Consider the following 14076-nt stretch of genomic DNA (forward strand, 5'->3'; position numbering starts at 1 on the left):
CTCACACCATCATTTCAAACAAACACAGGAAATAAAGGGAACCATCTCTAATGCAAGCCAGGGCCAAGCAACGTGACCCCCAAGAGAGCAGCGCAAGCTTCCTGAGAGTGAGTCTTCCACATCCTCGAATTTAGGCTCTTTGAAAATATGTGTGTCCATGTGCGTACAAATGTATGTATGTATGTATGTATTCATTCATTCCTGGATCCTACCCTGGAGGGTCCTGGTTCATTAGCTATGGCTAGAGTGCAGCCCCGGAGTAAACTGCCTTTTAAACTGACACAGGCGGATTCTGTAGATTAGCCAGGCGTGGACACACCATTCTAATCCCTATTTACTAGATTACCAACGCAGATGGGCAGGTTAAACAGACTATTGATAGTTTTGTAATTTCAGCCTGAGTCCCACAGCAATGCAGGAGCACACATCCTGGCTCACGCGGTCTCTACGTGCGAGATCCCCCGACTTTTGCCTTCAAACGGTCCCGAACTTATTTTCTCCAAGCGGCAAATCTCCAATCACAATTCAGTCTCACAGAGACTGTTTTCTTCAGTTCTGTGGCTCCAGGCAAGAATCGGGGGATGTGTAACCTATTTTTGTGTGGAAATCAACTGACCTTGGGGCTAACACAGAAAACTAAAACCGTGCAAACTTCCTAGAGCCTAGTAAAACCCCTTTAAAAGTCAAAAGTGACTTCTAACTACATGCTTTTCTCTATCAATTGTGTTTTTACCATAAGGATGTTACTTTCATAATTTTTTTAAAGTAGAAGTTTAAATTCCTCTTATGAAAACGCTATATGTACACATGTTTATATGTTTAAGAAAATGAGAGATAACAGCAAGATGAAAAAAGGGAAAGAACAGTAGTATTTAGCCAAAACTCAGTTTTGTATCCTTGAAATCCATTCAGGGTGGAAATCAAACCAAATGAGCCTTTAACACGAATTTGTGAAAGAGTAATCACACCTAGCCTGCTTCCTCTACACGGATGCCCATCAAGTGACGTGAGGAAAAAAGGCAGATGACTGGGAAAATAATCACCGAACAATATCATGTCAATATATTCCTCTAGAATAATTAACTCCTTTTTCCTATCGAGCTCCATTGTTCGGGGATGTTTCCATTACCTGAAACCAAAAAAAAAAATTCTCTTTGCTACCACAGTAAGTACAAAAGCACTCCTAAGGACGGGCAGCAACAACATAGCCTTCTGACTGGAGACATTCTCTGTTCTGGCAATTTGATGACAAATAGGGCTGCTGAGGAGCAGAACAGGACATACAGGTCAGAGTTTGTTGCTGCTCTGCATGTGTGCTGAATGAGGAACGCTCTTCCAGGACAAGAAATGCTTAACAAAACCAGAAAAAGTCTACACAATACTGTAGTCCTTCCTACTCACGTGGAACATCTCCTCAAGAAGAGAGAGGTCTCTCCTCATGAGAAACAGCCTAGGAACAAAAGAGCTAGGGTGATGTGGTCTGCAGAACATGGCCCCCAGAGATGTCCTGACCCTAGTCCCTGGACCATGGGGATCTGGTAAATTCCACAGCAAAGGGGAATTAAGGTTGCAGATGGAATTAAGGTTGCTAATCAGCTGACCTAGAGATGTAGAGATTATCCTGGATTATCTGGGTGGGCACAACATGATCACAAGGGGGCTTAAAAGTGGAAGTGGGGCAAAGTCAGCATCAGAGTGATGAGATATGAGAAAGACTTGATCAGTCATTGGTGGTTTTGAGGATGTAATGAGAGAAATAAAACAAAACAAAACAGATGTAATAGGGCCATGAGCCAAGGGATGCAGGTGGCTTCTAAAGGGTGGAAAATGCAAGGACATGGAGGCTCCCCTAGAGCTTTCAGAAGGAACAGAGCTGACACCTTGATTTTAGCCCTGAGACCCATTCCAGACTTGTGACCCACCCCCAGAACAATAAAATAAATTTGCGTTGTTTTAAGCCACTAAATTCATGATAATTTGTTACGATAACCATAAGAAACGAATACAGTAAAGCCACTTCTTTTGTCTCTCTATGGTTCTGAGGGCATGTCCAGAAAAGATCCAAGTCAAAGCAGCATCCTACCAACATGCCCAGTTGCTTTCCTGATTTTTTTAATCCCCCAAATTTTTAATCCTTGTCAAGATACATACATTTGTCTAATACCTTAATACTTCCTAAAATAAAGTGGACTCACACCAGAAATCACCTTACTGTAGGTTACGTTAGCCCTCTTAAAGAATTTCTTCATCTCACTCATCTTTCAAGAATAGAATAATCATATGTTTTGTCCAAATATCTCTTTTTTAAGATTTGTACCGAAATCTCTGAATGCATAGAAAGCGTCCCCATAACCCTTGCAGCAAGCCAGTAGTGTGGAACTTCCTAACTGGTTATTACCACAACCAGCTGCAGCAAGAACCAAGCCCCCAAATAAACCACAAAACACAGAAGAATGAAAAAGGACAGAGCACGTGTGAGATAAGAGGGGTAAATTCTAATTTCAACAACAACTTGCAAGTTTACAGGAGCAATTTCAATGACCTTAGTTTCCACATCAAAACCAGATGGGCGGGAGAGAGTGTGGACTCAACAATTCCCTCAACGAACTCAAGAGTCTACAGTGTACCAGGCCCAGTCTTAGGCACCCGGGTTGTGCCTAAGATGAAGATTCCTGTCTCCGTGGAGCTTCCATTTCAGCTGGAGAAGACCAGCCACATGTAATAAACGTAATCGGTAGCAGGCGATGAGTGCCTGGGGAAGGGGGTGGGAGTCAAGCAGAGTTGGGGGGCAGAGGCATGCAGTGCAGGCTGCTTAATTAACTGCACGCACATCTGGGTAAGCCTCCCTGGGAGGAAGGGAACCTAAACCAAGGCTGGTAAGTGAGGGGACTGATCACGAGGACGTCTGGGTGGGAAGCATCCCGGCAGGCAGTGGGCCGAGTGGAGAGAGCAGAGGTGTAGAGGTCTTCAAGGGCCTCCCTGGAGACCATGGCCCAGAAGGTGTGCCTCCGGAGCTAGACCACAAAGGCTAGGGCAGAATCCCTGTTTCTCTGAGAATAAAACCCACAAAATAATCTCTCAATTCCAACCCTGCAATCTTTTCAGAAATTCATTTCCTCCATGCTTTGTCTGGACACTGGGGGAAATCACTGGAAGTGTTTGTCAAAGTTACTGAATCAGCTGAAGAAGTCACCCTTGCCCACCACCGGTAAAAGTCACCATGAAGGAGGAGAGCCACTCCAGGGAGGAAGCGTGACTGACGCGGCCACTAAGGTGACCACGAGGTCTGGGACTCTGAGACGACAGCCCAGGGTGCTCAGGAGCTGCTCCAACCCCACCTTATTGTTGGGTGTCATCCTGACACAAGGGTGATGGTCCAGGGGAGGTGAGACTTAGCAGGCGAAAAGCAAGAGGCGTGAGAATGAGGACGCTGGGGTCCTGGACTGCCTGGGTGTCCTGAACCACAGCCCTCTTGCAGGCGCTCCCGCAGCTGGGCTACGAGCAGTCAAATGACCAAAGGCTGGTTTCAAAAACTCCTGCAAACACCGTCATAAATCAGCATGCTCACTTAGGAATCTAGGCCCCAAAGTCTTTTTGAGCCTGCAAAGCTGAAGTCCTGCTCCAGAATCCTCGGTGACCCCTCTAGGGGATTGTCGTACGGACAAGGCCCTGACAGGAGGCACAAACTACGAAGTTAGAGCAGCAGTGGCGGAGGTGGGGTGATGCTGGGAGGTACCATCATTCCCCTGAAGAAATACTGTGCCACCACAGCAGTCTCCTGTTTCACTGTTGGGTTTCCTCTCTCAACAGGCTCTTCTTTATTTTTATTTTTTTGAATTTTATTTATTTTTTTATACAGCAGGTTCTTATTAGTTACCTATTTTACACATATTAGTGTATATATGTCAATCCCGATCTCTCAATTCATCCCACCACCACCAGCTCCCACCCCCCACGCGCTCCCCCCCCGACACTTTCCCTCCTTGGCGTCCATACATTTGTTCTCTATATAACAGGCTCTTCTATTTTGTCCTAAGGGGTGAAAGGTGAGGCACCACACTAGAAGGCGCCTGGAAATGGCTGAGAGGCCAGCTTCGGGACAGATTTGCAGGAGGCAGGACTCCTGTATTAACCTTCACCTGGTTACCTGGGCTTCACATATAAACTCTGACTGCCCAACCATAGGACGTGTCTGGCTCCAGGGGACCCTCAAAGGCCAGGAGCGTGACTCCTGTCGCCACACCAGCCCCCATTTACCAGAGGCCCCAGGAGAAGCCAACACAACCCAACAGACTAGGAGAAAGAAACAGGCTTTACTGTATGATCTACCTAACCCCTCAAATCTCAACCCTAAAATTAACAATGGGCTCTTTCAATATACATCTGTTTAATAACCTGCAACATAGGTTTTAACCAAAAAAGTAACCAAAGTGTATCAAGACACAGAACTCATGGAATTGGAACTCCTAATTCCAGGAGAAAAACAGAAAGTTTAGAAAGTTTATAAAAAGTATACAAGGTATGTATACCTTTTACATGTATAAGCATGTAAAAGTGAAGAGAGGGGTGTGAAATAATAGGAAATAGGAATGAGCAGGCTATTTGCAGCAACGTGGATGGACCCAGAGATGATCATACCAAGTGAAGTCACAGACAGACAAAGACAAATATCATATGATATCACTTATATGTAGAACCTAAAAAAAAAATACAAGTGAGCTTATTTACAAAACAGAAATAGACTCACAGAAAACAAACATATGGTTACCAAAGGGGAAAGTGGAGGCAGGGATAAATTAGGAGTTTATGATTAACAGATACACACTACTATAAATAAAACATAAACAACAAGGACCTAGAGTACAGCACAGCACAGGAAACTACATTCAATATCTTATAATAACCTACAATGGAAAAGAAGCTGAAAAAGAATATATATATTTGTATAAGTGAATCACTTTGCTGTATATTGAAACTAACACAACATTGTAAATCAACTATACTAAAATTCAAAACAAAAAAAAAGAACAAGCAGGCCGGCAGCAGAAGTGGTGAGCACACAGGCTCTGCCGTCTGAGAATCTGGTTCCAGTGCCAGCTCTGCCACTCATCAGCCAGGTCACCTTTTATAAATAAATCTCTTAACCTTTCTATCTTGTCACCTGTTAAGAGGGCGCGGCCACTGTTCCCCCCAGCCAGGATTACTGTGAGGACTCAACAAGAATGTACAGAAGATGTTTGTTCAGCAGAGAACTTAGCGCAGAGCAAGCAGTTAACCGCTGCTGCAAAAATAGTTATAGTGGTAACACATGCTCTGCAATGCTTCCACCTCGTTTCATCCCCAAGTTAGGTGGTTTACTCAAAAGTATATCTCACCCAAAACACACTGAAAACTAGAACCCTCCAGGCTCCCACAGCATTTTGTTTATATCTTCATCAGAGCATCTGTCATATATTCTTCACTGAAATTTTTCAATTCATCAACCCCCCTACACTGTGAGCTTCTTGAAAACAGGGCCCGTATTTTAAAATTCTTCATAGCCTCGGCATCAAGAAAATGCCCCGACACAAAGAAGATAATGAAAATGGGATGAATAGATGGACAGATGATGGAGAGCTGGAAAATAATTTAGAAGGCAAGAAAGACAAAGGAATCAAGTATTTTTTCAAGCATGAGTAATTGGGGTGATAAGTAAATGGGGATAAAAGTTTTTTTAAAAGGGGGGGAGGGGGAGTCTGGAGAGGAGAGTAGAAGGGAGAGAGGAAGAACATCGCCTTCCGATGCTGAATTTGAGATGATAGAATACCCGGGGGAAACGTCAAGCAGGCAGCTGAAAATGCAAGAATACAGCTAAAAATCAAAACACTCTCTTAATTCCAATCATTAGGGCTGTTGGAAAAAGTATTTCAGGGAAGCAGAGATCATAAGAGGAAATAACTTAAGCTAAAAAGGTTGCAAACACATGCAGTCTGGCAGCTGCTGTGTGTAAAAGCCTCAACAGACAAAATGAAATATGAGCCCCATCCTACATGGGGTTCACAGCACATGGTCTATGAAAACCTTAATCCAAGACTGGTTCAGAGTAGTTTCCAAGAAAGAGTCTAAACACAGTCTTAGGTGTCCCCACATTTAAAACAAAAGCCTCTCCATTCTGCATTGCCTTCTAGATGCTGCCCCCTCTCTGTTCATTTCATCTAGTTTCTTAAAAGAGTTCTATATACACATATATAGAACTGCACAGTCTCCTTTTCGGGCCGCTTCCTCTGCCCAGCCCTTCAACGGTGGCACGCCCAAGATGACGACCCTGGACCTCTTCTCAGTCAGCATGTCACATCACCCCTTCCCTGCCTCCACTCCCACTGGTGTGTTGGTAATTCCCTGAGTTCCAGTTCCGAATCCAGCTGCCTAAATGGACCCCCCCCCCGTGGAAGGCCCGTACGAACCTCATGCCTCCACTCAGTGTGTCCTCACCTGAGCTCCTGCGTTCCACTCTGCTCACTCAGTCTAGACACTCTCTAAGTGGTCGGTCTCCCCGAGCCTCATCCTGTTTCCTTATTGTCCTTCGAAGCTCTGTCCCTCCCAAATTCTGGCAACCAAATCCTATCAATTTCAGGTCCTTACCCAGTCTCGTGCTCGTTCCCCCCTTCCTCCCACACCTACTGCCTTAACTCAGGCCCCATCCTCTACCCCGCCCGGATACCTGCAACAGCTCCCAGAGGGGCTCCACGCTGCCCAGCTGCACCACACCAGACGGGGGAATCTTTCCAAAATGCAAAATCATCACCTCGAAACAGGCCAGCCCAACCCCTCATGGCTCCTTGTGGCACAGAGAAGAAAGTCCTGGGTCCCACGCAGGAGCCCTCGGGACCCTCCCCGCCCTCCCCGCGGGCACACAGAACCATCTGCAGCTCCCCACAGGAGCCGGTTACTCCATTCGCCTGGCCTCTGCTCAATCTCTCTGCATGAAATGTATTTCTTCGCCATATCCACCTAGTTAGCACCAACTCAACTCAAAATCCAGCCCAAGTGCCAGCTCTTCTGTGAACTGTCCTCCGCCCCATCTGGCCCCACCCTGACCCCAGGTAGAACTGCTCTCCTCTGTGTGCCTGAGTTTTCCTGTACACCTGCCACATCCACTCTAATACTCTCCTTCACAGCCTTCTTCCACGTCTGTCTCCTCCTTCTCGACTCGAAGCATCTGTGACAGTAGGGGCTGCGTGGTGTGGTCACTAGTGCTTGTTGACTGAATAAGCTTTTATAAATTGCTCACAGAAACCAAGCCTGTTTCAGGACTACTGAAGGGGAAAGTTTTTTAATAGCATTAAACCATTCCATCATTCATACCCAACTTTAGTAATTACAATATAGGCTGCAGGGGCTTCCCTGGTGGCGTAGTGGTTAAGAATCTGCCTGCCAATGCAGGGGACACAGGTTCGAGCCCTGGCCCGGGAAGATCCCACATGCTGCAGAGCAACTAAACCCATGTGCCACAAGTACTGAGCCTGCGCTCAGAGCCCGCGAGCCACAACTACTGAGCCCCCGTGCCAAAACTACTGAAGCCCGCACACCTAGAGCCCGTGCTCCGCAACAAGAGAAGCCACTGCAATGAGAAGCCTGCACACCGCAACAAAGAGTAGCCCCCGCTCACCACAACAAGAAAGCCTGCGTGCAGCAACAAAGACCCAGCGCAGCCAAAAATAAATAAATAAATAAATTTATTTAAAAAAAAAAACAATATAGACTGCAACAATGCCAGATAAAGGCATGCTTTTGAAATAGAAACGTCCTTTTTATTTTGGGCCAGGCCACACCACACGGCTTGTGGGATCTTAGTTTCCCAACCAGGGATGGAACCCAGGCTCCCAGCAGTGAGAGTGCAGAGTCCTAACTACTGGACTGCCAGGGAATTCCCATAGAAATCTTCTTGAAGACTCAAAAAAAAAAAAAAAAGTGGAAGACGCAGAAAGCACTGGGCTAAGGAAGGTGACATCCTGACCCTCGCTAAAGCAGCCAGGCCTCACAGGAAGCAGCTCACAGCCATCTCACCACCACAAAAGCAGAAAGACAGAGCATCGCAGCATCTTGCATAATGAAGAATAACAAAAATCCCCTACACAGCCTTCACCCTATATTACATTTTTTTAGTCCATGGGAAGAGAGAAGGAAAACAACATTACCAGCAGTTTCAAAGAATGTGGGATTCACTTCTTGAAAATTTCTAAATAATTTTCCACCTCCTCCAGACCTCTATTATTGCAACTGAAACTGAGCGACAATAATTAGAGAGACAGTCGAGAGGCAGTGTGGCAATGGAGCAGATGGACAGGTTTGGGCAAAGTGCTTTTCTTTCAGAGCCCCCTGTCCACAACTTTTGCCTCGGAGAGTGAGCAGGAAAGGGGTGAAGAGGGCTACAGGAGTGGAGACTCCACCAGCCACACGGCTCTCAGCCTCAAGCTTTCCGTCCTCTGCCTCATGTTTCTCTCATTCATTCACACACACACACACACACACACACGTTCCCACCCTCCTCCCCCACCAAGTAACCTCTATGTTTGCTCTCACGTTGGAATAAGAAGGCGCTCTCCTTCTAGTTCTTACTGGAGAACTACCTAATCTTGAAGGCATGAAATACATAAGAAAAAACTCTATTTGGCAAGATGTTTTTTGACTAACACCCAGGACATTCAGAAAGGGGCAGGCAGGTATGAACCCTAAGATTCCACAGACTGAACTATTTATCATTGTAACCCAAACCAATAAAAGCCACTTAACTCGCAATTTCTCCCCTAAAGGAAACATTTTGTATCTGGCCAGAAGACAATATATGGGTTGAGAGATCTTCAATCTTTAAGACAAAAACTAAGGAAAGGTAAATAAGAGACTCTACAAATGGTCAAAATCTGACCCAAATCCCAATCAGAACAAATATATATTTTCCCCACGCTTAAAATATCAGAATGAGAAAAACGTAAATCAGCTGATTTAACAGAGGCCTTAAAGAAGGAGTTAATCTCAGGTAAATAAATAAAGAAACCATCATCTCATGTGAACAGCCAGGTCATAATACACAAATATGCAAAAGAAATTTTTTTTAACCTAGCTAGTAATCAACAGATATAATGAGGTGCTATTTGTAACCATTAAATTAGTTAAAAAAAACGCTTTCATATGCTAATCCTCACCGGTGGCACATTTGCAGTGATACTGGAACACATACCCCCATACGTGGCTAAGAACAGGGTAGACTGATACAGCCCTTTTGGAAAGCAAATTGGCACCACACATCAAGAATTCTCAAAATCGGGCTTCCCTGGTGGCGCAGTGGTTGAGAGTCCGCCTGCTGATGCAGGGGACACGGGTTCGTGCCCCAGTCCGGGAGGATCCCACATGCCAAGGAGCGGCTAGGCCCATGAGCCATGGCCGCTGAGCCTGTGCGTCCGGAGCCTGTGCTCCGCAACGGGAGAGGCCACAACAGTGAGAGGCCCACGTATCACTAAAAAAAAAAAAAAAAAAGAATTCTCAAAATGTCTATATCCTCTGACATGTTAATGTCACCCCTGGAAATCTACCCTAAAGACCACAAAATGTGTAATTATGGTAACCTTATGCTCCAGATTTTCTAAGAAAGCCCTGACTTCATGTAATTGTATTCTTTTCAATTAACGCAAATCACTAAGAGTGGAACTACCCTGGAAACAATGAAAGTCATCAATATCATAGAAAAATGAAGAAAACTGGTTTGGCACAGGGTCAATCAGAAAAGTGTTCTAGTTTCTGTTGGGATGGAGGGTTGAAGACAAAAATTCAAGCTCGATGAATGTTAACTTTTGCCACATGGAACCTGGTTCAATCTGTTATTCCCTCAACAGTTGCTGAGCTGCTTCTATTGGGTACTGGGCCCCAGGCTTGTTCTGGAGGCACAAAGACGAAACAGCAAATCTCTCTAGACGCCACGGGCTCCCACGCACCATCCTGCCCATGCGTGTCACTGCCAACACCTCACTTTAATCTTCTGAGGACGGCAGGTGTGCCTGGTTAAGATCAACATCTCCACTCTCTCAAGAGAAGCTTATTTCTTAAAGACCTCTTCTCCCTCGTGCTGCAGGATAGGGATCAGCCTGAAGCTAATAAAAGCCGAGAGGAGTTAAGATCTGTGTTTGAGAAGTAAAAGCCTTGAAAGGCACGCTGCATGCTCAGAAATTGGATTATTTTGTCAGAGTCATCACCACTAACATTTCTGATGTTACTACTAGATGGACCCCGCCCATCTCTACCTCGAGACCTGTCCTAAGAGAGAGGCAGGCAAACACACAGGCAACCTCTGGAGCAGCAATTCCCAGAGTCAGAGCCGTCTGAGAACCGGATTAAAGCTAAAGACTCTCCAAAAATGCACATTCACAAAAACTCTCGCATACAATCTCAGAAGGGCCTGAAAGCCCATTAAGGGGAAGGTTGCAGGTTAAAAATGTCTGCTCAAGTTCAGAGGTCACAAAGAGGAACAGAGTCACTGAGTCTTTTCTTGGGCAGGGAACCCTATGAAGGCAAAAATACCTCTTCCTTTTGCAAATGAGAATTGTGACATCCAGGAAGTACAGTCATCTAATAAGAAGGTAAAATGACGGGAAAAAAACACCTCCCAATTACTCCACAGTGTTTAGAAAGAAGCTGCCGGGGGATAAAGACCAGCCAGACACAAGCATTATGAACATCTTTCTTAAAGTGTCAATTAAGCATTTAGAAAATCCCTAATTCCACATTTTTCCAAAAAAAAAATAAGCTTTGAAATGACTTTTGTTTGTCCTTCCCACCCCCCACCCCCACCCCACATAGGTCTCCAGAGTACAGTTTATCACACCACGTGTGTAGTCTGAACCACGCTGCACTGGTCTAGTGAGTTAAGACCCTCCGAATAAACAATTCAGGATCACGGAGTATACGGGAGAGAGGGCTGACGAACTCAGTGGTGTGGTCTCTGGGTCCGTACAGGACACCAAAGAGTATGCAGTCAAGAAAGGCCTTCTGGTGAGTTTTCGAAATTCTCTTTCATTGAACAGAGAAACTCTAAGACTAATTCTCTTTCTTTAGCTTATTATAAATGAGCTATGTTTCAAAGGTTTTTTATACCAAGGTGGTAGCTTGGAAATCATAACCCATTTCCCCAAAGATACAATGTTAAAAACAGTACTAGTGTCCCAGGCTGACTCGTGAACCACCAGTGGTTCTGAGGGAACCCCTGGACCTGGCACTCTATGTGCTTTATGAGTCCGTGGCACGCACTTCCTTTTGAAATGTGGAATCTGAATAGTTGTCTTATCTTTTGAGGTAAATTCTCTGTAGAACCTAGGAGAGAAATGGACAGTTCTGGAGACTAAGGCAAACCCTTAAAGAACTGGGAGCCTTATTCTTCATATGATTACCTTGAGCTATTAGGTACTTTTTGTGTGGTAAACCCTATGGGTGGGGAATCTTCTTTAGGTCAACATTTCTGTTTCCTCCAAAATACAAAGAACATGATTTTTTTAAATTGCATAAAGAGAAAGAAAGGAAGAACTTCTTCCTCATCTTTATGTGTGGTCAGCAGAATAACGGACCCAAGAGATGTCCCTGTCCCAATCCGAGAACCTGCGAACATGTTACCCCTACATGGCAAAAGGGGGATTACCATTGCAGAATTAAGGTTGCTGATCCTCATCTATATCCAGGTGTGTCCAATGGAATCACAGGGTCCTAACTAGAAGAGGCAGAGGTCAGAGAGAAATGAGAAGATGCTACCTGCTGGCTTTGAAGATGGAAGGTGGCCACCAGCCAAGGAATGTGGGCAGCCTTCAGAAGCTGGAAAAGGTAAGGAAACGGACGTTCCCTTAGGACCTCCAGAAAGGAACACAGACCAGTAAACACCTTGATTTTCTCTCAGTGAGAGCAAATCTGGACTTCTGACCTCCAGAACTATAAGATAATAAATGTATGTTCTTTTGAGCCACCAAGCTTGCGCTAACCTGTCACAGCCACCACAGGAAACAAATATCCCCTGCTTCCATTCACCCCGTCCAAGCACAAATTCATGCCACTGGTGGCAAAGCAGTCACTGTGTTAAAAGCAACCATACCAACAGCTTCCTGCCTCGCCCGGTAGGTAAGAACGCCAGAAGAGGGCACGAAGAAATCCTGGCAGAACACTGGGATCTGCAAGAGATTAAACAGCAAGAGAAGGCACAGCAGCAGGCAAAGCTGGAGAAGACTTCTCCTGGGTGGGCAGAAAGACAGAAGCCTGGAGGAGCCAAAAAATCCTTCGGGACCAGCCAGTAGGTGATTTTTTTTCAACCACAGAAGAAAAGCACACACTACTTTTCCTTGGAAGGTAACAAGGGGACATCTGATGGGTACCCATCCCTCACATGCTCTGGACTTCAGGCCACGAGTGGTGGCCATTCCCCTGTCTGCCACTCAGGGTTGTGGGTCATTAACCCACCTTTCCTGCGGTCAGTGGTTCCTCAATGACTTACTCATAAATAACAGAAAACCTTAACAACATGCTTCACCCGTCTCCTTTTAACATACTCCATGACAAAGCTTGCTCCCTCAGAACTTAAGAAACAAACACCACCTATGTCAATTAGTCAATAAAGCAGGATTCGGTTCCCTTTAGCCACACAAGCATTTTTAACTGTGCTCTCTGTACTCTGCTACCAAACCACAAAAGTTCACCACTTGTTCTATGTGCCATTCTTTCATCTCTCAGGAATAAAACGTTAAATTAACTAAAGCACTTCACAGAACCTTCTAAAACACCGGCGATCTGAAGCTATTTGAGGGAGGAATGCCCTGCCGATGGCCAACAGTTCCCAGGATCAGGTTAGCTGGTGGAGGATTTAGAAACTGGTAGTTTTGTCAAGTTTTCCCTGTCTGTGTGATGTGATGACTATGCCGCGTCTCTGTGCACAGATGAGAAAGCAAACTTGCGTTTCTCCGCGCCCCTCGGGCTTCACAGGCAGGCGTTTTGGACCAGCAGCCCGTTCACACAGAACGGCGGGCAGCGATCGTCAACCCGGGCCTTGGAGTGGCCGTTGGCCGAGGTCCTGGTCCCGATGGCACCCCCTGGTCGCAGCCTGCCCACTTCGGGTTCGCTGCCTGTGTTTTCTCATTTTCGTTTCTGAACAAAGACATGGACCCGGGCACACAACTTGCCAACACCTAAGGGGCCGGAAACTACGGAAAATGCCCGGGGGGAACTTAAGCGTTCGCGGGGGCCCGCGGCGGGGCTGTGGGGCGACCAGGCCTGCGCCGGACAGAGGCCCGCGACCCCCTCCCGAGACCCTGGCCCCGAATTCGCGGCCCCGAGACCCTCTCCTCGCGAAACCCGCCCGAGACCCCGGTCGCGAGACCCTCGCGCCGGAGACCCCCGCCCCGGAGACCCAGGCCCTGAGACCCCAGTCCTACGAACCCGGCCCCAGAGACCCGAGCCCGGCGACCCCCGGCGCTGACCCCGGAGACCTGGGCAGTCCGACGCCGGCCCCTCAGCGCCCCTCAGCCTTCAGCCTCCGGGCCCCGGGTGACCCCTGCCCTGCGGAGGTCCCCGCCCGGCCCGGCCGCCCTAGGCTCGCGTCCGGCACCACCGTCCCCGGGAAACGCGAGCCGCCAGAGGCGCGGCAGGGCGCCGGGCCGGAGAAGGGAGGAAGCGAGGGAGAGGGCGTCCGCCGGCCGGGCCGCGGGCCGTACTGACCGTAGCTGTCGTCCTCGTCCATGGTGCCAGCGCCGGGTTCCGCGCCGGGTTCCGCGCCGGGCTCGCCGCTCGCCCCTGGACCCGTAGCTCCTGGCCCTTCTCGCCCAGCGCGTCTCGGAGCCCCGCCCCCGGCTCCGCGCCCGCCACCCGCCCCTTGCCTCCCGCGGGGCGCCCCGCCCGCCGCCTGCGTGCGCGCACACCACCGCAGCACGCGGCCGCCTCCCGGCCCGCGCCTGCGCACGCGCGCCCGGCCAGGCCCCGCCCCCAGGCCCGCGGCCCCGCCCTCACCGCCCGCGCGCCCACCCTCCGGGCTGCGTCCTATAGCCTGCCCGCGCCTGCGTACGCGCTCCCGCCCAG

At 47.7% G+C, this 14076-nt stretch overlaps 1 protein-coding gene across 1 annotated transcript in view; it reads right to left on the minus strand.

Annotated features, from left to right (window-relative positions):
- Positions 1-13856, minus strand: part of CYTH1 (cytohesin 1) — an 80640-nt gene extending 66784 nt beyond the window's left edge. The window contains exon 1 of the mRNA XM_081220307.1: positions 13720-13856. Within this exon, the coding sequence (XP_081076433.1) occupies positions 13720-13741 (22 nt within the window). The 5' untranslated portion in view covers positions 13742-13856. The remainder of the gene's footprint in view (positions 1-13719) is intronic.
- Between the last annotated feature and the right edge of the window lie 220 nt (positions 13857-14076).

This window comes from Mesoplodon bidens, assembly GCF_964165515.1.
Source record: "Mesoplodon bidens genome assembly, chromosome: 19".
NCBI lineage: Eukaryota > Metazoa > Chordata > Mammalia > Artiodactyla > Ziphiidae > Mesoplodon > Mesoplodon bidens.